This window comes from Hypomesus nipponensis, chromosome 6 (genome assembly GCF_054491055.1).
Source record: "Hypomesus nipponensis isolate SF chromosome 6, ASM5449105v1, whole genome shotgun sequence".
NCBI lineage: Eukaryota > Metazoa > Chordata > Actinopteri > Osmeriformes > Osmeridae > Hypomesus > Hypomesus nipponensis.
In genome coordinates, this window is record NC_140366.1 from 8,850,962 (window position 1) to 8,875,906 (window position 24,945).

Below are 24,945 nucleotides of genomic sequence, written 5' to 3' on the forward strand. Positions count from 1 at the left end.
ATGAAGCTGGTGAACGGAGGAGGAGGAGGAGGAGGAGGAGGAGGAGGAGGAGGAGGAGGAGAAAGGGGAGAGAAGAACGCCTTTTCTTTCAAGAAGTGTTCCGCCTTCCAGTTTGTCAAGAGAAAGGTGAGCACAGACGATCCGCACATGTGCTAACCAAACAAACAAACAACCCACCCACACACACACACGCACGCATAAACACACGCAGTTCGGCTTTGTTAGGGTGGATGGGTGGGCATTGATTCAGGAGAGACCGGGGGGGGGGCAGCCTCTTTGTTTGATTAGTCTGCATGTGTGCATGTTTCCTTGTGTGTGTGTGTGTCCGTGGGTGTGTGTGTCGGTGCTAGACAGAGATGATGTCATTGTGGCAGAAATTTCACAGCGGTCGAAGGAAGTATTTCCCTGCTTTGGAAAGCCACTGTTTACCACCATGAAAACCTTGAGCTGTGAGCGTCTTCTGTGTGGGTGACATCTTTACCAAAGTCCATATCGGCACGTTACGTAACAACAATGATAAGCATCCACTGAGGAGGTCTATGTGTGGTGGTTGGAGGGGTTAGTTTGCTGACGGTAAATGAGGAGGTGTGTTAATAGTCTGGGTCTGGGTGGAGCTATCGCCGGGTCATCCTGCTTGACTGCCTCGGTTGCGTTCGAGCCTCGTTATTTTTGATTGGTGTCGATTTGTCGGCCTGGCGATGTTGAAGTGTGCATGTGGGTTTGTGGTTGGATGATTGCGCGCGTGCGCTTGTGCATGATCAGGTCTCGGACGTGCGACAGAGGTTAGGATTACAAAGAGGGTTGGGCTGACTCACATGCAAGCATGTTGTTGTGTGAGGATTACTGAGTAATACACTTCCAGCTTTTTTCTTCATCTTTATCTCTCTCTCTCTCTCTCTCTCTCTCTCTCTCTCTCTCTCTCTCTCTCTCTCTCTCTCTCTCTCTCTCTCTCTCTCTCTCTCTCTCTCTCTGATATTCTCTCTTTCACTCGGACACACTCACACTCACTCTTTCCCTCTCTATCACATGTACACACAGAACACCCACAAGCCCTCGGGGGATTCCAAAACAAAATGTACTGATCATTTCATCGCTGATCAAAGGGGATACTGGGCAGAGGAGCAGGAGAGAGAGAGAGAGAGAGAGAGAGAGAGAGAGAGAGAGAGAGAGAGAGAGAGAGAGAGAGAGAGAGAGAGAGAGAGAGAGAGAGAGAGAGAGAGAGAGAGAGAGAGAGAGATCCAGTCAGATAGAAAGAAGAGATATAGATGTCTACCATTAGCCAAGATGCACATCACTGTGGGCTTCATTGCCACCTCAACTCAAGGATGTGTGTGTGGTTTTGGTGTTAAGCGACCACGCCCTGGTCAGAGCACCATTGGAACCCTCCGGGGGAATGAGAGGAGAAATAAACAGAGGAAAGGAAACGGAAGCACCAGACACATCTGAGATACTGTAGGCAGAGTTGGAGGGAATGAAAAGATGAGACAGAATAAGAGATTAAAGTGTGTGTGTCTGTGAGAGTGTGTGTGTGTGTGTGTGTGTGCTCCACATCAATTTTAGATGATGTCACACACTGAAAGAGAGATGCCCGAGGGAGAAGAAGAAAACGACTGCTGTTTTAGAATGAATTTAGAATGCTGACAGGACACAATGTGAAGTGATGTTTAGTGACACTTCTTGATCCAGACAGAAAAGTTGCTCAAATATTCCATTGTATATTTCACTTCAAAATGATTCAGAGCCCAGTCCGAAGTGACAGGCACTAATGGCGCTCTGTGCCACATGGTGCACTGTGTTTAGTCAGACGATGTGTTGTGGTCTGCGTGGTGACTAGGTGTTCAGAGAGGTCCTGCTGTGGGTGATTTTCCATGGATGTTTCACTCTGCCTCTGCAGGCCTTCTGGTTGCTGTCTGGTTCTCCCGCCCTCACGGGCTCTGTGTGTGATTGTGTGTGTGTGTGTGCCACAGATGTCGACCTCGTGTGGTGTGTGGTCACAGAAGCTCTGGTCGTGTGGTGTGTGTTTGCCAAACAGGCTCCGAGTCACAGGGTGACATGTCTTCAGAAGGCTGCACTGCTGTCCTCTTTCTCTGATTCTCTCTTTCCGATCTGCCTCTTTCTCCTCTTTCTCCTCTCTTTTCTCCACTCCTTTTTTGTTCATTTCTGCAATGCCACCCCCCCCCCCCCCACCTCGCCCCACACACAAACACACACTGCAGGTTTTACCCTTCGTGATTGTACACGTTTCCTGGCTAAGTCACTATTGAAGGGTACACTGTGTCGACGTGTGCGTGTGCTTGGGTGTTTATTTCAGGAAATGATCCTTGGGTCTTAGTTTGTTGGGTTTCACGCAAAGCTTTCAACCACAACCCAGAAATATATGATCGTTAGCATCCAGCAGACAGCCATGTGAAGACTGACAACAAAGCAACGTGATGACTTTTTGGAGGGTTTTTGATTTGGAAGGTTTAGATAGCGAGGATTTAACCAGATCGACCAATAAGCAGAGAACTGGGCGTGCGTGTCACCAGTGGAAGGGGTTGGGCCGGGGTAAGGCTTTTATCTTCTGTTGGTGACAGCGCGTTTGAAATCCCAAAGCAGGACAGCCTAATAACCTGGGTCTTTGAAGATTCACCTCCACACAGGGCTTGCATCTGTGTGTGTGTGTGTGTGAGCGAGTAGAGCAGTGTGTGTGTGTGTGAGTGTGTGTGAGTGTGTGTGTGTGCATCTCCCAGGAGAGGGGGGCAGATATAGGCAATGATACTGCCGCACCAGATCAAAACCCCCAGGAAGGACAATCCCTGCATGTGTGTTTATGAATATTGATGCATATCTGTTTGCTCGCCTGTGTGGACAGTCCACGTTCCTTCCCTCCCTGCGTTTACGGCGATTCGTTTTTTGCCTTCCCGTCACCCCCCCCCCCCCCACCTCCCAGGTGCGGAGGTGGATGCGCAACCCCAAAGTGAGCGTGGAGAAGGGGGGCGGCCAGGGGAAGGGCCTCCACTACCCCTGCCCCCGGTGCCCCCGGTGCCCGCTGGCCCACGACCACATGTGGCACACGCACTTCCCCTGGCCGTACGGAGGCTGCTGCCACTACCCCGGCCTGCAGGGGGGCTCCTCCCCCCGCCAGGACCTGCCCTCCCCCTGCCAGCACGCCGACGCGCTCGCCGGACACGACCACGGGCGCGAGAAGAGCAAGCCCTGCAAGGTGAGAGGAGACGGCCGTGAGATGACTGTGGTGGGTCCGCGGCTTGGCCTGCGAGTGCATCTCCGCCACGCGTTTTATCGCGTCAGGAGGTCGACCGGAGCAAGCGGCGACTTGGTCAATCCGTAACGGTCGTTTGAGCCAGGTTGCTGTGTGTTTCCCTGCACAACACGGTGACTTCATCCAGACTCTTGCCCTCCACTGCCTACCCCCTCTGGTCCTCCACATGATTGCTCACACACAACTAAGCTGTCAGCCGAGGAAACGGAACAACACACAGGAACGCACACACGCGGACATACACATCCTCACACACACACACACACCGATATCATTCTTTCTCAGTAATGATGTTGCAGGTGTCCGGCGCGTCCTTGGTTATGCAACAGCAATCATAGCAGCAATCACCCCTCTAATCAATCATCACACCTATCAATGTGTGTGTGTGTGTGTGCATGTTGAGTGTGTGTTAAATGTGTGTTAGCTGTGTGTGTGTGTTGAGTGAAACCAGGCTCTGCAGTAGGAGGAAAGAATGAGTCATCAGTGCCCCGGTAAAGGAACACTGTGTGTGTGTGTGTGTCCATGTGTGAAAGAGAGAGAGGGGGAGACCTTTTGTTGCTTATTACCTAATTTCTCTATCTTGTTTTTTTGCCTTTTCTGTTCGATTCTCATTCCCATTTCCTCCATCTACCCCCCCCACCCCGTCCCTCTCTGTCTCCCTCCCTCCCTTCCTCCCTCTCTATCAATTCCACCTCTTGCCCCTGCCACAGATAGATTTGCCATGTGTTCAATTTCTCAGTTGTGTGTGTGTTTAAGGGATTATTGGCTGATGCTGCAAGGTGGGAGAGGGCTACAAAGAGGTGGGGGTTAAAGGGGAGAGAGTGGGGAGTCACCACAGATGCCAGTCTAACATGGCTCTGTGTGTGTGTGTGTGTGTGTGTGTGTGTGTGTGTGTGTGTGTGTGTGTGTGTAGGCTGTCATTTGACCATATCAGTACAGTACAACCTCCTTAATTTGGACAGTCTGTATCTGCCACGACACAGATTCATGTGGTTGATTGCAGTTGCGTATGGTTGACCATGGTTGAGTATGATTGCAGTCGAGTGTGGTGGACCATAATTCCGTGCAGTTATTATTTTATGTTTCATGATCAAAGAATCTGAAAGAATGACTGTGGGTAACTATTCAGGTATTAGCTGAGTGCGTTTGTCGACTGATAAGAGCTTTATCAAAGCAAGTGAAACAACTTATCATTCTGTTACACAGCTAGGAACTAAGCGAAGCAGCATTGTAGTGCAGTAAAGCAAACGTTTGTTTGCATTCTAGGATGCATAAACTGCCCAAAAAAACACAAATGAACAGTTAAACAAGATATCACTTTTCCATGTATCAACTCCTTAGTACTAAGCTCTCAACACTCAATCTATGTTCTGTTAGAATTTTACATTGAGCCAGCAATGTTACAAAGGACTGACCAACAAGCCAATGGGATGAGACACACACACAAAATCATCATTTGAAAAAAGCACATTCAGCCTTCTCAAAACTCGACGCGGGCATGTTTTACAGCTGCCTGACATCTCTCCTGTTACGTAACGCATCATCAGCATTCTGTCCAGAGGCTGTAAGAACCACCCTGACCCCAGGCGTGGGTGGCCTTCCCCCCTCTGCAGCCCTCCTAGGGCTGGTTAGCCTCCTAGCTAGACATAGACACAGCACTTTATGGGAGTTATCGACTGGCATTTTTAAAACGAGCTTTATGACTTTATGACGGTGAGATTTTCCACTGGATGATTGTGCTGGCGATTGAAACAGCGGGGGGGGGGGGAAGAGAAAGTGAGGGAGAGGTAAGAAAAGGGGTACACAGATGGACGAAGCGGAGAGAGGGAGCGTGTGTGTGTGTGTGTGCGTATATGTGTGTGCTGAAACAACAGCTGAGACAACAGTTTTCCATAAAGACAGGATGAGGTCAGAGGCTCCCAGTCTGCCAGCTTGGCCTCCCTGCCAGAGCATGACCAGAATTCAAAACCACATAAATCCCCCTGATAAGGACGTCCTGTACTGTACCACCACCCCCCCACACACACACACACACACACACGCCCACCCCGCACACACAGGCGCGCCCACACCGGACACGGAACGTTCCATCCGTCGCAGATGCGCGCAAAGACATCCCTCTAATCTCCAACATCAAGGCGAGGGCCGAGGACGAAAACTCGAGCGGGAAATTAACGAGTGAGCATCTGCTGACATCCCCTCTGCCCCAGGTCTTATCTCCGCTCGCTTCCATCTTCAAAGACGCCGGGGTGAGCATCCAGAGAGAAATCCAGTAACACGTCTTTGTCACAATGAGGCGTTTCCCCACCGATTCGGGCTAAACACAGAACGCAAGCTGTCGTAGCGCAACCGATTCTAAGTTAGACGCTGACGTGTGGCCCAACTCTGTCTTCTGGAGTCACTGACCCCCATGGATGGAGAAGGGGGGGTTCGGTGCCACCCTGAGAACCAGGGTACATGGGCTTCTCTGATATGATCCATGTCGTCTGTCCAAAACCTACTGAAGCAGGAGATGGAGAATGGGGGGAGGGGGGGGGGGGGGGTGACGAGGAGAGGGAGAGTGAAGGGATGAAGAGAGGGGGGAGACGGGAGGAAGACAGCTACCAAGCGTGACCAGGGGCCAACTCGCCCCCCCCTTCCCCTCACTGTAAAACTGGTACGTGTTGAAGACGTGCTCTGTTATTTCTGAAGTCAGTTTGGACGCCTGGCTGATGCGAGGACGGGGTATCCAGATCCATGGCTGTGAGACAGTCGAATCTAAAAATAGGGCAGTTACATCTGCCGTCACTTGTATGGTTTCTTAACCGATGATGCCATAAAGGTGAGGTTTTCAACCACTCATTATCGTGAGAGCATGGGTTATTTCGAGAAACAAACCGGAATTGAAAACGGACGACTGTAAGAACCCGCCTCAGTCAAACTCATCGCCACAGACCCTGCACCATCAATCACCTCCATCAATCTACACCCACTTCAGTACACGAAAGTACTTTCGCCCCTTTTTACGATGACCTAGTTCACTCTCGATTACAGACAACACAAAGCTTTTTAGGAATCCTACCGTGAAACCAACACCGGGGAACGGCCCCTCCACCAGGGAGGTTAGTCTCACCTGTCACCAGGCACCTCAGGGTGGAGACAGGCAGGCTGACAGGCTTGACTGAGGGGCTCTGGTGGTCTCCAGTGACCATGCCCTCTGGTGTCGGCCTGATCTATGTTGATGGAACCTGCTCTGGGTCTCTCCTGAGTGAGCAGCAGGCTGAGCAGAGGCCCTGAAGATCGGTGGAGCGGCCAAGGGGGCCACGTCCCTCATTGGAATGGCCTTGCGTGTGTTGGAGCGCTGGTAGATTTGCGTGCGATACGGTATTCGTTTGTTTCCAACTTCCAATGCGTGAGCTGTTTGTGTGTGTTATCGTGCGTGTGTGTGTGTTTATATGGGTGTGCTACTGTGGGTGTGTGTGTTACTGTGTGTCTAAGTGTTTGTCTGCGTGTTTGTCTTGCCCTATGGACTCTGCTGTTCTTGGTATCATCTCATGTCTTAAGTCATCTTACTTTCAGGAAAGCTCATTGAGGCTAGATCAGGTAATGGTTACTGACCTCTGGGACGTCAGCGTATTATACATCACCTTTTACTGCTGTGCCACCGCTTACTGTACTGCAGGTAAAGGACTTGGGACTTGGGCCATCAACTTAATAGCTGTTTAATGGTGCCAACAATCTGGGATGTGCACTGAACTGCAAAATATGATTCGCTGTTCATTTTCCCACATTACGGACACATTATCAACCTATTGCTGACTCCATATGACAGTTCTTAGAAAGGGATTAGGCGTGTTACTGGATGCTCGTAAGATGAGGTTTGGCTAAAGCTTTCTTAGCTTTAAAGACAAGACAACAGGATCAGTCCCTCTTTCAACTGTCAGTGTTTGGATCTGGAAGCCTTCACTGACTGGTTTGAGAACTGCACCTCGTCATTGAAATCAAACACAAAAGCGGTCCCTGAGGCTCTGTCCTTGGTAATGAACTGGTCAAATTCCAGCTAACAGCCATGAGCTGGTGAACATCCAACGATTCAGACAGGGTCTAAAACTAGATCCTATTTCCAGTCTTGGCAGTGTCTGAGTCAGATGGTCGGGTAAATCTGTGACTTTCATCTCATCACCTCATATTTGTGGTGCTTTGTGACCTGAGAAACATACTTCAGTGTGCCCTTTATGACTTTGTTATTACCTCCATAAATAAATAGCTGCAACTCTGTGTTTTAGTGCCCTACAGTGTGATTCATCTTATCATTCAGACCTCTTTCTTCCTAATCAAGAGATGTTCTTTTCTTGTTTTAGCAAGCCTAAATGTTTTCAAGATCAAGATTCAAGATTATTTTATTTGTCCCTAGGAAAATCTGCATTGGATGTGAAGGGTGCTACATAAAAAGCAGTTGTAGTGCAGTACCAGTACAGTCAAGTACATTCAAGTACATGCAACACAGCCCACCATTTTGCACCCTCCTTATGTCCCGAGTTTAGAAGATTCCCTGATTAAGGGATTAAATAGTTTTTATATCTATTCATGTATCTTTTCCTGTATTTAATTGGAATCCTGCATCATCTACTGGATAAGAGAGGTTCTTCCTCTGAATTCAGGACATGGGAGGAATCATCTGTAATCTTCCTGGCCTGTCTTCTCAAAGATGCTCCCTCACCCCAATCAAGATGTGTACAAAAAAAATGGGGTCATCTCCAGAGAGCTGAAAAGCGTCGCTAATTTGGTTTAGCACGCATTTAGCGAATAATGCAATGCTAATCTTTTCCTTGACGTAAACCTAACAGCTCTGGCACCCTAGACTGTAGTTACAGTCATACGCTCGATCCCACTGTTCTCAGATCTGCCTCTGTGGCTTCCAATCCCATGAACTTCAAGCCCTCAAACAGGCGGACCCAATCTGTTATCTCTGCAAGCAACTTGCAAGCTACATTTCAGTTTAGGATCCAAAACTAAGATCCAAAACGTGGTGAGTCTCTTTCACCCTCACTTCCAAGGTTTAGAGCTGTCATGTTTCAGAATACATGAAAATCACCTCCACACATGACTCGAAACAACCAGCAAGGTCGAGGAGACAAACCACAAACACAGAGAGCAAAGCCAGTTGCAGTGGATGCCTGATGTACAGACCGAGAATGTCTTGATACAGATTCTTGAGCATTTTCCACACCTGCAGTAGAAGCAACCATGGGTACAGGCCTGACAGAGGATCCTTCAAACAGACATGTCTCCTCACGTCCAGGAATTTCTCTCAGTCTCTCAATTTCTCTCTTTCCTGAGTTTGCCCTCTCCCTTCTTTTTCTTTTCCTCCACCTCCCAATATCTCTCCATCCTCCTTTCTCTCTCTCTTAATCCCTTTGCACCAAACTCCCTATTTAACGCCTCTGTATGTCTTTCTCCTTCTCTCTTATCATCTTTTCTCTTTTCTATTCCCTCTTCCTCCCTGACTTCGGCCCAATGGAACGGAAGGAGCAGTGCTCCACCCTGGAGTTCATTGTTAGGGACTTTAAGAATCACTAGCGGCCTAATCCACACTGATCCACAAACGGACTAATCCCATGTTCTACAACAACATACGGACATTCCAAAGTTTATGCCAGAACGGTGGCCACCAGAACGACACTCCGATTAGGACCCCCCCCATGGGGGTTTAAAGAGAGAGAAGAGGCGGAGAGCTCTGTATGAGCTGGATACCGTTTTTTTCCCAAGCATTTTTTCAGTTTATGCTTAGTACTTGCTGGGAACTATGGCTTCACCTCACACACAGAGTTGCGTGTGTCAAGAAGTTAACCTGTTCCATTATACTAAAGCAAGGTACTACCATGAACGAAGCAGCGATGACATAACACAAACGTCCCGGAAGGCGCTCCAACCTTTGTACCGACAAAGGAACGTGTTGATCTTCGTGTTAAGTCCTCATCAACCTCTACCAACACAGAGGACTGGTGTGTGTGACTTTCAAAACACACACACACACCGAAAATGGAATAGGAACGCAGTGAAAGCACCACCCACGTCATTTTGGTGCAGGTTCATGCATGATTCAGAGGCTTTTAGGCCCACAGTTTTAGGCCCCTGACAACAGGAGAGCAAGACATCACTGATGGGAAAAACACAAAACCTGGTTACGTTACGTAAGTCTGAAACAACTCTCTCTCAAACACCCTTTTAGAGATTCAGTGACCTGGCAGGTTGACCTCCATCCAGCGGAGGCCCAGCGGGCAGCGCTGCAGCCGCCTTCAGAGAGGACGCCAGGGTGATTACTCCTATCTGACGGAGACAGGGATTGAGGCTCAGAGCATCCATAATCACACAATCCACATTGACGAGCCGTTGGTAAATATGGTGTGTGTGTCAAACTGACACACTACTCTGACCTTATCTGAAATGAACGCCAGAGGTCCAAAAGTGTGTGTGTGTGTGTGCATGGTGTGTATGTGTCCAATGTGTGTGCATGAGCAATCTCTGCTGGCATTCTGAGCTGTATGTATACAGTTCAAATGAAGATCAAGAAACAAGGTTGAGAAGGCATACTCAAGAACCCGATGGAAAAAGAAAATAAGGTTCTGAGAAAAACTCCCAACAAGCTGGGTGGATGGCGAGCAGCTCATGAATATTCATGATTTGTCTGAGAATCGGAGTTCCGAGAACCGTCCCTATGCTCCCATTGGTTTCCCAGATGAAAGAGACTGAATGCGTTATAGAGGGTAACTCCAAATGACAACAAACACGAAATGAGCTCAGGACAAAATCCCGTCATTCAACGCAAGAGCTCACCTCTGAGCCCTCTTCATCCCCCCCCCCCCCCCTCCCTCCCTTTCTCGCGCTCTTCCGGCTTCAGAGCTCAGAAGAGTACTCATCTCATGGGACACGGTCAGGCTATGAAGTCCATTCTTTCTCCATCTCTGGCCCTGGCCTACTCTCTCATCACCCCCCTCCCCCTATCTCTCCTCCACACCTTCACAAGAGTAACAACCCTGGTGTTAATGAGCAAGCTTGATCTCAGAATGGAACTGAAGAGCTTACGTAAGGCCTCTCTTTCTTTACTTCTGTTTACTCAACCGAACCCACACTCCACCGGCTCACTTTTTGGCTCTCACGTCTTGTTTTAATTGAGTTTTTGTGAAATGTTTTCACCCTTTCCGATTCTTTCTATAATTGCTTCTTTCTTTCTGTTTCTGAGTTTGGGAGATGTCTGTGAGACAGATCCAGGCTATGATAACGAGGCCGGACCAGGAGGGGGGAGGAGTCAGAGCAGGAAGACCAAGGCAGGGGAGAGGACTCTCGGGCAGATGCTACTTCCTCCATACACACCTTACATAACGTTTTGCGCGTGTGTATGTATGTGTGTGTGTGTGTGAGAGAGTGTGAGGGCCAGGGAATATACATGCGGATGTGGGTACAGAGCATCTCTTAATGTAACTCTAATACCGAACTATGTCTCTGATGTTGACATGCTCAGACATGGGTCATGTGGTCTCGTGGGTGTGGGTTTCTGTGTCTGGGGGTCTGGAGACGGTGGAGGCGGGTCGGGGCGAGAATTTAGAGAGGTAGTTCCTGAATGGACAACTTCCTGCCCTTCTGTGGAATGTGTGCCACCTTCCTGGGAACAAGGTCAGGAGTGAACACAATGGTGATAAATCACATTGAAGTGTGTGTGCGTGCGTGCGTGCGTGCGTGCGTGCGTGTGTGTGTGTGTGTGTGAGTGTGTGTGTGCGTGTGTGTTGGAGGGGGTTGGCTGGGTGGAGTTCAGTGTGGGTCAGAGTCAGATGGAGGTAAAGGTATGAAGTCAAAATTAGCTCAGAGGTTTCAGGTGATATGGTTGATGTGTTGTGGTTGACATTATCAGTAATCCTGCAGATCCACAACAATTAGTGGCAAGTGAGAGCTGGCTTCAATCGTTCAAATAAATCCAGCAGAGCTGCTAGTTGTCCAATTCCAATTACGACACACACACACACACACACACCGTCATTACAGAAGGCAGGAGGGGTAGCGGTTGCAGATGGAGGCCTTGATAAACTCATTTTTGATGGCTCCCCTCTGTAATCCTCATTGGAGTGTGTGCCAAGGACACTGTTACATAACAGACATTTTGGCTTGCAAATTCATCCAGCCAACCTGAGTAGTGAAGGCCATTTTGCACTATCGTAGCCAAGGGGTGTGTGATGGTGTAACCACAGGTCGGTTGCTGAGTCACTCTCGGCAGTATTCCATCGAGACGGGGTGTAAAGCTCCATGAGGAGGGCATGTTATCCCCATACAGCTGTACACACAGGGAGGAGATTACAGCTAAGACTGGGCCTGGAACACACTCACCTGAGACTTACCTCTTACTTAACTCTGTGAGACTGGCTGACTGACTGAAGGGAAATGTACACATTCTACTCCAATGACAATATCTTGTCTAGACATAAAGCGCTGTTTATTTTGAGTTTGTCATACCTAATTTGGATATCTAGGTACCTGGTGTTATGTAAGGGGGTAGCAATGACCTCTGACTTTTGAATGACTCATTATTTTATGTTTGTAGTGAACACCGTTTCATTTTATTTCTATCACCCACAGGTCAGGAAGTGGAAGATGCTCAATCGTCACCATGGCGACACCGGCAAGCAGAAAGGGGTGGAGTCAGAAGGCCACATTGAGGGCTGTCAGTCCTGGGGGATCCGGGCTGCACCGCTCCTGGCTAGCCCAGTCATGCTGGAGTGCTGTGTGTGCAGTGGACCCTACATTAGCTACACCATGGAGGAGGCCTGGCAGCCCCGCCAGCGCACACAGGTGTGCTAGCAGCTAACAGCTGACAATACTACAGTACACACTGTAAAAGCACACAACTGGGCCAGCAGCTAACAGCTAACAACATTACAGTACATACTGTAGAAGCACACAGGTGGCCTAGCAGCAACACTTCAGTTCACACTGTAGAAGCACACAGGTGGGCTAGCAGCTAACAGCTACTAACACTGCAGAGGAGCACACAGGTGGGCTAGCAACTAACCACCAACCCAATGTATAAGCATACAGAGGCTAGACTCTAGAGCAAGACCTACCTAGTCTTGCTGACAGAAGCTTGAGGAGTTTTAATGTAGATTAGTTTATGTGTATTGTGCAAATAATTCCACAGACTGGCTTGCTGCTAATACAAGCTCCCCAAACTCAATAGCATTCTACTTTTAGAAAAATGTGCCATGAATTATTTATGAACCCGAGTCCTACTTTGCCGTCAGTGCAGAAATGCTAACGCTACAGAGATGTTTGGTCCTTTAGCTCAGGCAGTAAACAGACTACAGAAGGAATATAGAGAAAGATTGTTGTGGGTGAGAGAATAAGAGAGCAAGGAAGGAGCAGAAGGAAGATAGGTTGGGATCGGACAGCCCTAGTCAACACTGCAGAAAATGGAAATACAGAAAGGGGTTGGAAGAAAAGGGAGGATAAGAGAGAGAAGGAGAGAGAGAGAGAGAGAGAGAGAGAGAGAGGGGGGGGAGAGGGAGAGAGGGAGAGAGGGAGAGGGAACAATTTACAGCTATGATACATTTTTGGATGACACAAACATACATTGAAGGAACTTCGGAAGAATATTGACATTACTCAAATAATAATAAGGGAATTATTGATAACAACAGCACCTACTGAAAGATTCAGTAGTAAATTCAGAATTGTATTTAAACTGGTGCTTTCTTGTGCTCTATTGATTGCAAAGTCATTGCGTTCCATTAGTAGATTTAGTTCTTCATGAAGGTATGTTTCCATGTGGATGAGCCATTACCTGCAGTGGGTAGTTGGAATGTGTTAACTAGGGGGACGAAATGTTTCAGGTCAAAAGTCAAATTCCAATAAATCTTTCTCTTCTTTAACCCTGTCATGCCTGAGCCCAAAATCCGAAAATTTGGTGCTAGAATAGGATCACACACACACACAAACACACGCACCCTTCGGTTTCTACTTCCCCTTGTATCTAGCAGTAATTGGCATCATTATAGCACCTACTAAGATGTCCATGAGATAGGCTTCATTCGAATGAAGCCTCAAAAGAGGCTGTTTGGATGGCCTTCACTTCCTAAACTGTCCCTCCAACAATCCCTCGCCATCCTCCTACCCTTGAGGTGACACAGTGGTTTTATTTGGAAGGAGACAATCCTAAATCTTGCCACTCAAAACCTCCGCCACTCTGGTTAGACTGCAGAGTTGGACTGACAGCCCCATTATAGAGCCCCTGAACCAATCAGCTTGTCCTGGATCTCTGGTAGACCAACCACTTCAGCGCATCAATGTATTCAAGAGTGCTTTATATTGGGGCTGAGCAAAACTAAATTGATCTGTATACGGGCTTAAGGTCCTGAATACTGACTGGCTGTGTGCCACTGTGTGTCTGAGTGTGTGTCCAGCTACGCACAAGTCACTGTCATAAAAAAGTCATACCATTTATATTCCCCACATTCATCTTTGAGCTTTGCTCACACACGCACATACACACACACACACACACACACACACACACTTCTTAGTGACCTCATATTGTCTGGATCCTTTTGAATTACCATGTAGCTGGATCCAAAAACATTCTCGAGAGATGAGAATATTGTTGGACTACTAAATTGGACTACTCTGTCTGTCACACCTTCAGCACCAGTACAGACAGATTGTAGCTTCTTCGTTTAGGTACAGGTTACATTTGTCACTCAGTGAAAGATTATTCCATGTAAAATACTGTGTTTATACTAAATGTTAGTTAGAATCCATCCTTGATTGGTCAATGGTAATTATGTCATATTTCTCTTGTTTCCTAGGCAATGGACCTCTACTATCATACTGAACCAGATACGGACAGCTACTGTTGCCCTAGCGAAACCAGTAAGTGTCAATATGCTTTCTCCAAACCTTCTAGATTTCCACCATTCCAGTGCATACACCCTCTTCCCTCCTTCTCAAGCAATCTCTTTTTCCAGCCACCCCCCCCCCCCTCCATCAAGCCTTGTCTGATTATTTTATCCATCTACATCTCCTTCGCAAGCTCTCTTCATCCCTCTCTCAGAGCTGCATTGACTGATACATGCTGAGTGCACCCCCCTCCCTCCCCCACCAACTCCCCAAGCACAATAACAAGTGTTCAGATACTTTAGGTAGTGTTTTGCTGTAGAGCTCCAACCACACACCAAAACAGTGGTTATGAACATAAAGGCTACTCTGTCGACACAAGAGTATGACAAACCTATTATTGTGTAGGCTTATAGACCTTGGGAAAACAACTGAGTTGGTCTGCTTCAGAGTGGTACTTTGCATGCATGCACTGCATGTGTATTTACATCAGGGTCGTGTTATTGAAATATGATTGGTTGGTTTCGGGGTGGATCTATGATGATCTATGTTTTAAAATACATTTCTATCACACCTTTCATATAGCCAGGAAGTACACCTCATTGCCCTAACCAAAGGATATCTGGCTTTGTGTGTGTGTGCAAGATGGTGCTTCAGAATACTTGTTGTATACTAACACAACAGACTACATTCACGGCATACATGTTACACACATTTAGCTTGTTAGAAGCCACTCAAATATTAAAAGTGTAGCAACCATGGTTGAAGAGAAGTTCATGCAATTACGGTAAGTGGCTGCTCAATGTAGCTGTTCATTTCATTTCTCATACATGGGCCATTATGTTCCCACCCGTGGTTAGCAAATTACAGGCTTTAACAGATTTTAAAGTCTTCAGGTGTGAATCATCACCCACACTAAAAATAACATCTTAGTAAATATATACGCTCGGCTGTGTACACGACATTTAGTAATTACAGTTTTGTGACCCTCTTCCTAATTTCATCATTATACCTATTAGAGATGAAAACACCGAGCTGGATACGTGTGCTCCTGTTTTACAAGCACCTCCATTTCAAGAGAGCAGAGTGCTGTTGCGTAATCAATTGCGTCCCCTGAGTACCGTGTCTTCATCGAAGCCCAAAAGCAGTAAGCATATTCAACAAGTCCTGTCTTTTGTAGGTGGTCGACAAAGTCTTGCTGCTCTCTCCTCCCAAACACATTTGCATAGCCGGTGGTTACTGAGAAAGGCTGCGCGTGTGTGTGTGTTCTAACCTCTTCGATCTGTACTCCATGACAAGCACACAAAAAATGCATGACCAGTTCCCTTAGTGTGACTGTCAGTCACAGACCGTCTCTGACACACCGTCGGCCCCCCTCTACCACACACCACACCCACCCTGCTCGTGGGAGGCCATCGAAAATGAAGATACAGACACACATACAGACAATACAAAGGCACACACACAATACAAACACAAGCCTGGACCTGGCATGTGACGGATGAACATTGTTGCAAACAAATGGGACGAGGGCTCTCTGCCATTCTTACTGGATGATGATGATGATGATGATGTGTGTGTGTGTGTCAAGGGGCAGCACAGGGAGGGGTTATTGAACTCCTCATCACCAGTGTGTTGGCCCCCACACTCAGTTCCCCATTGAGAATGGAGTAGACCTCCTTCCTCTCTGCTTTACAAAAGGAGGCACCGAAGTGTGTGTTTGTAAAGGGCCTTGGCATCCACGCCACTTTACGATTACGTAACACCCAAATCTGACACGCACACACACACACACGCACACACACACATACACACACTCTCTTATGACGCTTCCTGCCATTGAGATGGGGAGCACTGTGGACTGAAGGCTTGACTTGAAGAGAACACACCATACACCCATCTCTCTCTCCTCTCCATCGCTCCATTGGCTCTCTCCCTCCATTGCCCTCTCTATCCTCTCCTTCACACCATCACACGGAGTCTCAAGCATGGCTATGGAAAGAGGAAGTCCAGCAATGCCCACCACACTGTCAGGTAAACATCATTTCAAATGGACCTTCCGGGTAGATGGATACACTCAACCATGATATTTCAATACTCACGGTTTACTAGTTGTAATGTACAAGTAGACAATGCAACTTTTCAATGACAATCGCGACACTTTCATCTAAATGTTCAAATGGGCTGTGATTGTGTTGTGTCTCAAGCAAGCAATGTTGCTGATTGCTACTTTATCACAGGGCTTGGTCTGTATGATTCATTGCTCTAACAGTAAAATGCAGTGATGGTGCTTATTGAGATAGACTGTATCTATAATATGCTCCTTAAAATATCTGACAGGTTAATGTTCATTCTGTGGTAATCTGTGTTTAGTCTACTACTAGATGTTCTGGAGAATGTGCTCATGTTAAATCCAACATGCATGTAGTTACTTGCTGTAGTAGTTTGAGGAAAGTTTGCTTGCTTTTTAGGGCACCTTGAGGTAATTAAAGAAGTGGCACATAACTTGCTGCTGTGCACTTTACCTCTGTGTGTGTGTGTGTGAGTGTGTGTGTGTGTGTGTGTTTGTGTATGTGCATGCGTATGTGTGTGTCCCTGCAGCTCTTTGCCAGACAGAGAGATAGAGAGAGAAAACAAATGAGAAAGAGGGGGCAAACCGAGAGAGAGGGCGAGAGAGAAAGTGTGTGTGTCCTCTGGCGTCTCACACTGTGATCAGGTGGCTTTGTGCTTTAATAATAGAGCTGACCTCAGTGGAGGGAGAAGCAGAGAGAGACAGTGTGAAAAAGTTGAAGACGAGGCTGTATAAACCACAGAGTAACACGTTTTTTTAGGAACATACGCAAAGCTTGTTTTCGCTCCCTTTCGTGACAATACACACAAACATGCTCACACCATTATAGCTGAGTCATAATGGCCCACTATTATTGCCACCCTCAAAACAGAGGAACATTGCAATATGATCAATCCTTCCATCCATCAGCTGGTGTATTTACCGCTAAACATGATCACAGGTCAGACTGATGTGTTTCCTCCTGTTGGTTGGATAATAGGCTAGAAAGGTAAGCTGCCATTTTAGATTTGTATTTTTAATTGTCTGGGTGATCTGGGCTGACTTCCAACAGAAGGAGAGAGGCCAGACTCTCTCATGTGTCATCGGTCTCTCTTTCCAGCTTTATTTCTCTTTCCATCACTCACTCAGTGCCGCTGTCACTCTGATACACCTTTTTCCCCTATTCCTCACCCTCTCATCCTTTCTTTCCTCCATGTTCTCACGGTGAAGTGCCCTTTTGGACTGCCGCTGACGAATTTTCCATTAAGTTAGCCAAGTACCGAAGTGCATGAGACGAATAGTGCAAGGCAACGGCTACTGCACACTTCTGTTTTCGTGCGATAGGGAGAAACTGAGAAAAAGCGTGAGAAACGCACACACATGCACCACAAAGTTATTTGTGACTTTGTTTTGAACTCAGGTTGAACTTAACATTTTTTCTAATAGTTTTTTTATCTTTTCTAATAATAGTCACTTTTTAATTCAGGGCCCTTAGTGCCAGTGTATGAACAGTCGGGCGGATAGTGGCGGAGGGCCTATTCGTGCGAGGGGGAAATTAATTAATACCTCAAATCCATGCAGGACTTTCATTCACGTTTTGCCTATGCGTCTGGCACTCTTTCCTCTGAATTTCTTAAAGAAGAAAAGAGGGGCGGGAAGTCTCCGCCCTAAACATATCCGGTGTGTGACCATCGTAAGAACTTGAATGCAGTCTTGCAGTTTAATCAATTCTTGCTCTGAGCCTAGAAACACCGAAGTCCTTTCCGTCCATCTGTTTTTGCTACAAATATTGTCCATATGAAAGACAAAACGGCAGCATTGACTGGTAAGTAGGTCAAACATTCTTTAAGTCAACGTAACATAGTTGATAAACAACATTCCTTTTCTACTTGTGATAGTTGACACCAAGGCTTGAAAACTTTCCATGTTAGGGATATGGATTTTCTCCTGTCAACTATTGCGGTCAATCGTGCCCGGATTTACCCTGACAACCGGTGACCTGGTTATGACACAGTTTGTTATCTAGGATATGCCAATGTAGCTGATAAGGGTTTTTGTGCGAGTATATATGACTGTTTGCTCAGTCAAATGACTTGTCCAACCTGTTAGGGATTAAGGGAAGTTGGAAATACCAGATAGTATGAGGACCACCGAAGACCTTAAAGGTTTGTGTTCAAATCAAGTAATATGATCAGTTTCCTGATGGTCAGGGATGTGTATGCTTGGCGTGCAGTATTTTTGAGTGAAAGTGTTGGGAGAATGGGGCTTTTGTGTTACAAACTGTGACTGTAAATGCTACCATTAATATTATAGTTATTTAATAAGCCATCTGAAATGAAACGTGAAGAACAATGTTTTCCAATAATTGCTCTCAGTGGTGCGTGAACAGTTTTCAAATTTTTTCATTCTTCCTTTTATTGCGTATTCTCGAATTCTCAAATTTATATTCGATCTCGTTTACTTTATTCTACCTGCGACTTGCATTAACGGGAATGTGAATTATTCAGTATAAAACCAACCAGGTGTGTTGTTACGTAACTGACAATTTTTCAGTCGGCCAGTGTAGGAAATTTCGTTATGTAAATGTCCACACACAATCGTGGGTGCATGCTGAACTGGATTTCACATATTTGCCCATTTAAACAAGATATCGTCAAATCAGTTTGTTTTCAAATGTTTAATTGTGCATGACCCATATCAAGTCTAACGGTCCTCCGTGAGCTGAAAACCCGTAGTAGAGCTCAAGCCTGTACTTTTCCACTTCCAGTAGATTCTTGGCATCTTACCCCCTCACCCCACTCCATGCGCAAGCGCCCCCTTGTCTCTTGTGTATCTGGGAACATGCGTCATTCGAAGCCGTTTTAATTGAGAAGCAGCCAGATAGAGGAAACATTTTTGAATTAGCCAGACAATGAAGTTGACATATTGGCCTACTTGGCGATTCAAAAGTTATCTCCGATACGTATAGGCTATAGTGCTTGTGTCTTGCAGGTCAGACTATCCCATGTAGTATCGCAGTATCGTTCATTTGTGTTAAAATAGTCGTGCATTAAGCCTGTCCATTCGGTTATGTCACGTCTGGAGAACATTGAGGATGGCAATAATGTGTGTTGGTTTCGTTGATCTAGAGACGTTATTTCATTGATTGATCTCTTGACTTTTGACCTTTTCAACAACCAAGTATGCGATACGAGACATGGTATGCAATGCTGTTTGTAAAGTTGCACAAACTTTGTACAGCACAGACAGTACGCAGGACTGTCTGCAAGAGCACAGACAGTGCGCAGGACTGTTTCCAAATGTTTTTTCTCCTCTTTGCGCGCCGTGGTCTGACGCATGATGCTGACCTCGGGGTGCGGCAGTGGAGCGCAACAGCTCCTGATTGGCTGAGAAGCAGGCTTGTCAGTACAGCGCAGTGTCTGTTTGCTTTCGAACACGCCCCCGCGGTGGAGTTCAACCCCCCCCCCCTCTCTCTCCCACGACACGCCCGGAGGATAGCGAGCACAGCTGGTCTCCTCCCTCTCACCCTCCCTCCTGGCCGCATATAAAAGCAGACAAAAAAGAAGCAGGTTTAGTTTAACTTCGAAGAGCCACAGAGGTGGTATTAGGACTTAACACACGGAATATTCAACTTTAACCATGACTATCAAAACAGAAACTGAGGCTCCTGTTCTCACTTACTCTAAAACAAGAGGGCTAGTGGCAAATCTCACTGGTACGTCAAATACCATCATCAACTACCCATCAGAGGTGGTCAGAAAACAGTCATGTATGTTGTACATTGTCCACCATTTGACACATTTTTTTCTTATTTTCTTGTCTTTTTCAGCATTTATGAAACAAAGAAGAATGGGCCTGAACGACTTCATCCAGCGGCTTGCCTCAAACTCTTACGCCTGCAAGCAGTAAGTCAAAACAAATGTTCTTTAATCCCCCTTTTCTGGGAAACCACACCACAAGCTGTGGATTTGGCCTTTAGGAGTAGGCAAACACAATAGTTTTGTCTAACGAGTTAACTACGGTGAATCTCAAATGCTTAACAATCACATGGGTTGTCGTTTCTAAGCGAGTCAGCATCGTATTGCCATGATGTACTTGGATGGTATTTACTTCAGAATAGGATATTTATGTGTTCCTATTGTACCCCCCCAGCCCTGAGGTCCAGTCCATCCTGAACCTGACCCCCCCTCAGGACGCTGAGTTGATGAATGCAAACCCCTCTCCTCCTGTAAGTGTGTGTGTTGTCTGTGTGTGTTAGACTGCCGGCTACACAGTCCCATGCTGTGTATTTATACTCGGGATCATTTACACCACCCTGTTTACATGTGCGCGCGGCTGTGTATTGTTGTAGCAGCGTGATGTCGCCCCGGCTAAACGTTCTCATGTGTTTTAGGGGGAAAAGAGAACGTTATTGTTTTCCGTCTCCTCTGTGTACCGTTAACAGTTAGCACTGTCTATTTGTATAGGCTACGTGTGCACATTGTATTTAGACTACGCGCGTGCATGTCCTCAAACTGTAGGATTTCTGTCTGTGTGGTTCAGAGAGTGACTGTCCCCCCTCTCTCTCTCTCTGTCTTTGCTCCAGCCAAGCCCATCCCAGCAAATCAACCTGGGTCCTTCCTCCAACCCCACCGCCAAGCCGAGCGACTTCCACTTCCTGAAGGTTCTGGGCAAGGGCAGCTTTGGCAAGGTGCTGCTGGCACGCCACCGCACCGACGACCAGTTCTTTGCCGTGAAGGTTCTACAGAAGAAAGCCATCCTCAAGAAGAAAGAGGTGTGCGAGCCTAGGCAGACACACACAGACAGACAGACACACGCAAACAAACTCTGCTCCTCAACAAGTCGAAGCCACTCGCTTTCTCCCTAGCGTATTGACCTAACCCTCAGTGACCCATAGCCTTAACCCAGTAGCCTTTCTTCTTTGACCCCCCCAGGAGAAACACATTATGTCAGAGAGGAATGTCCTGCTGAAGAATGTGAAACACCCGTTCCTGGTGGGCCTGCACTATTCCTTCCAGACGGCAGATAAACTCTACTTTGTACTGGACTACATCAACGGAGGAGAGGTGAGGATCTTACAGAAACTTCTGGGTGGGGGAGTCAGATAAGGGTCAGATAACTAATGCAACAGAGAAGGAGAGGGAAAGAGATGCATAAATCCCAGAAGAGAGAAAGTTCTGGGGCCGAACGGAGAAGAAAGGGATGAACAGAAGAAAGTGTGACCAGCAGGAGAAGAGCGAGACAAAGCAGAACAAGGGGGTAGACACCTGCAGTTGACGAGGACCGACAGAGAAAGGAGAGACAGCTGGCGCCAGGACAAGAGAGAAAAGGATGGGGGGGGGGGGGGGGGGGGGGCTGGAAAAGGAGGTTGTAAGAAAGAGAAGGAGCGAGGGAAGGGATATCCTGTCATGCGAAAGCAGCTGAATAAAAGCTGTCCCTCCTCAATTCTGTCTTTAGAAGGAAACCCCTCTCAGGAAATCATTGGGTGGAGAAAGAGAGGGTCCAGAATTAGCAGTTGTATATAGACAGTGTGTGTGTATAATTGACCGTGTATCCTGTGATTGTTGGACGGGTAAAGACAGTGCTGATAGAATATGGTGCTGGTCAGGAAACAGCCCAGGCCATTTCCTCGGCCTCCTGTCTTTCTCTCTCTACTCTTCCTTTTGGATTATCTCCCTGACCTTTGACATCTTTGTCTCTGTTCTGTCTACAGCTCTCTCTTTGGTCTTGATTCGTCCCGCTCACGTCTCTCTTTCTTCCTCGTCGATTCGTTTCAAAACGTTTCACGGTCATCTTCACGTCCTAATGAACCTCTCTCTTCCTCCCCCGCCCCCCGCACCCCCCCCTCTCCGTTTCTCCTCCAGTTGTTCTACCACCTGCAGAGAGAACGCTGCTTCCTGGAACCCCGGGCCCGGTTCTACGCTGCGGAGATCGCCAGCGCGCTGGGCTACCTCCACTCCCTCAACATCGTGTACCGCGACCTGAAGCCCGAGAACATCCTGCTGGACTCCCAGGGACACATCATCCTCACCGACTTCGGCCTGTGCAAGGAGAACATAGAGCCCAACGGTACCACGTCCACGTTCTGCGGCACGCCAGAGGTAAGGGATCAGGGTCGAGTCGACCAAAGTAGCCTCTCCCTTCCGAGATTTTCTCAAAGATACAGATACATGAAACGGATGAACTAAAACTGGTGAGCTTTTCAAACTTGTTTTTTTTCTCCTCTCTCTCTCTCTCTCTCTCTCTCTCTCTCTCTCTCTCTCTCTCTCTCTCTCTCTCTCTCGCTCCATCTCTGTGTCTCTCCCTCTTCTCTCTCTCCAGTACCTGGCTCCAGAGGTGCTCCACAAGCAGCCGTACGACCGCACCGTGGACTGGTGGTGTCTAGGAGCCGTGCTCTACGAGATGCTCTACGGCCTGGTGAGGATCTCCCCACTCTCTCACACCCTCTGTTCGCACAAGTGACACGGGACAGTCACTGAGTCTTGTTGACAGGGCATAGGTTAAACGTGTTTGACGTAGGTTGGATGATGATCATTTCCCAGCCGACCCGGGAGTTGTTCATTAACCCGTTTTTCTGTGTGTGTTTGCCCCCCCTCCTGTTCCCTCTCCCCTTCCCCGGCCCGCAGCCTCCGTTCTACAGCCGTAACACGGCGGAGATGTACGACAACATCCTGAACAAGCCCCTGCAGCTGAAACCCAACATCTCCAACGCTGCGAGACACCTCCTGGAGGGCCTGCTGCAGAAGGATCGCACCAAGAGGCTGGGCTGCTCCGATGACTTTGTAAGTGTGTGTGTGTGTGTTTACGTCGGTCCGGAGGACGGTTTTGTTAACTTCACGTGTGTACTCATCTACCCTTTTTCTTATTCTTTGCGTTCAGGCTGAGATCAAGGTCCACATGTTCTTCTCCCCCATCAACTGGGACGACCTCAACGCCAAGAAGCTCACCCCTCCTTTCAACCCCAACGTGGTACGTTCCATTTCCTCACCACGCTCACACACCAGTGAGTCACGGTACGCAATTCTTGTCAAGAATTCTTGTACAACTCCCTAACCTGACCTGTGGTTCGCTGGTTCTAGACGGGCCCTAACGACCTTCGGCACTTTGACCCCGAGTTCACGGACGAGCCGGTGCCCAGCTCCATCGGCTGTTCCCCCGACAGCTCCCTCATCACGGCCAGCATCAAGGAGGCTGCCGAGGCCTTCCTGGGCTTCTCCTACGCCCCCTCGATGGACTCCTACCTATAGGAGCTCCGACACACGCCCAGGCAGAGCCTGACTAGTAGCCCCCACGTGGCAGGACTTCTGCAGGGGGTGCAGCGAGCATGGACCTGCATCAACCCCCACCACTTCCACCGGCCGCGATGACGGACACATGAACCTTGCATCCTCCCCCCCTCAAACCCACCGGTGTCTGCTAGGATCTCATGGCTGTAGATACCCCATCGGAGGTGCGATCCTCCCAGCTGGAAGAGGACAGGCTACATGCTACTGGGCCCGTATGTCACATGATCCAAGGGGGGGGATTAGATGGGGGGGGGGGGGGATTTGTGGGATTAGATGTGTGGTGAACCCTCCCAGTCTCCCTTCCTTCGATGACACTAACTGATTTGACAACGCACAAGATCCTCAAACCCCCCTTCACACACACACACACCCGGCCCTCTTTCCAGGTTCCAGGCAAGGGCGTCGTTTGCACATGGCTCAGGCAGCTGAAGAGACCCACACACCTCAAGGACCCGACTGCTCCAGGGCACCTCCCCCTCGCCCTGCCTCCCTCCCCTGCCCTGGGGAGGTCTGCCACCTTCATCATTGCACACGTCTCCTCATCCCCCCTCCCTGGGTTCTGGTGAAGGGACCCGTTTAGGCGTGAAGAGAGCTTAGTGGTGCAGCTAACCAGTTGACGGTTCATTGGGTGTCGGTTTCTTATCATTCATTTCTGTCCTTTTGTTTTGTAATGGGCTGGGGACGTTGTCAAGCTGAATGTTACGGGGGGGGAGTGGAGGGGGGGGGGGAGGTTAATGCTGAAAAGGTGCCTTCATTTTACCGTCCACGACTGATGTTTGTGTATGACCGCAACATCATGTAGTTACGCTAAAAAACACGGTTCACTCGACCACAGATTGATGGTTTTAGTAGCCCTGAGTCTGTCTATGTAACCACGTATGGGACACACCGTGCTGAACACAAAATCTAGTTTCATTTGTTTGCATTGGGAGGGATTCTGGAAACGCTGTAGGAAGCACTGCTGCTAATGGTTTGTGGATACACCCTGACTAAAAGAAGAGACAGGGCAGAACAAATATGTATCAAAAACTGTCCCAATTTCCTTGTGCCAACCGAGTCCCCCTCACCTCTTCCTGTCTACTCTCGATGATATCATGCCCCGCATCTGGGACATTCCGATATGTCTGAACGGAACATTCCATTTTAATATTGCTGTGTAAATGCAGATTAACGCTATTTAAGTTTATTTGTATATTTGGAGTATGTACTAGTTTTAATGTATACGGAATACAACACTAAAGAGATGTTTAAATATATATATATATGTATATGTAACTATTCATGTTAAATGTACTGTAAATTGTAAAATCAGATTTACGTGACCATGTTTGGTTTGCAATAAAAACAAAGTTTAATGTTATTTTAACCCAGTGTGGAATTTTGCTTTGTCCATTATTATCAAAAAACATCTAAATATGTTTGTGATGGCATGCGCATGAACCATTATTCTGCATCTTAGAGCACAGTCTATCAAAGAATGATAAAAATCA

The 24,945-nt window shown here is 47.6% G+C and overlaps 1 protein-coding gene across 4 annotated transcripts; it reads left to right on the top strand.

Moving 5' to 3' along the window:
• Positions 1-24,821, top strand: sgk1 (serum/glucocorticoid regulated kinase 1). 4 transcript variants are annotated; one of them, XM_084700001.1, is made up of 13 exons: positions 1-126; positions 2,933-3,205; positions 11,870-12,082; positions 14,092-14,155; positions 19,999-20,074; positions 20,322-20,397; positions 20,755-20,943; positions 21,104-21,235; positions 22,034-22,270; positions 22,491-22,586; positions 22,796-22,951; positions 23,049-23,138; positions 23,249-24,821. In XM_084700001.1, the coding sequence occupies exons 1-13, from the start codon at positions 1-3 to the stop codon at positions 23,414-23,416; spliced, it is 1,896 nt and encodes a 631-aa protein (XP_084556127.1). In that variant the 3' UTR covers positions 23,417-24,821. The 4 variants fall into 4 exon arrangements, with proteins under 4 accessions (XP_084556127.1, XP_084556129.1, XP_084556130.1 ...); XM_084700003.1 differs by lacking the exons at positions 1-126; positions 2,933-3,205; positions 11,870-12,082; positions 14,092-14,155 and adding an exon at positions 17,856-17,994; XM_084700004.1 differs by lacking the exons at positions 1-126; positions 2,933-3,205; positions 11,870-12,082; positions 14,092-14,155 and adding an exon at positions 18,198-18,334.
• Positions 24,822-24,945: the final 124 nt, after the last annotated feature.

What these genes read in the sequence shown, in the direction of transcription:
- sgk1 (XM_084700001.1), top strand. Translation starts at nt 1, where the DNA reads ATGAAGCTGGTGAACGGAGGAGGAGGAGGAGGAGGAGGAGGAGGAGGA. An exon ending in CGTTCTGCGGCACGCCAGAG is followed by an intron (nt 22,271 to 22,490) that starts GTAAGGGATCAG and finishes CTCTCTCTCCAG; the next exon opens with TACCTGGCTCCAGAGGTGCT. An exon ending in ACGAGATGCTCTACGGCCTG is followed by an intron (nt 22,587 to 22,795) that starts GTGAGGATCTCC and finishes CCCGGCCCGCAG; the next exon opens with CCTCCGTTCTACAGCCGTAA.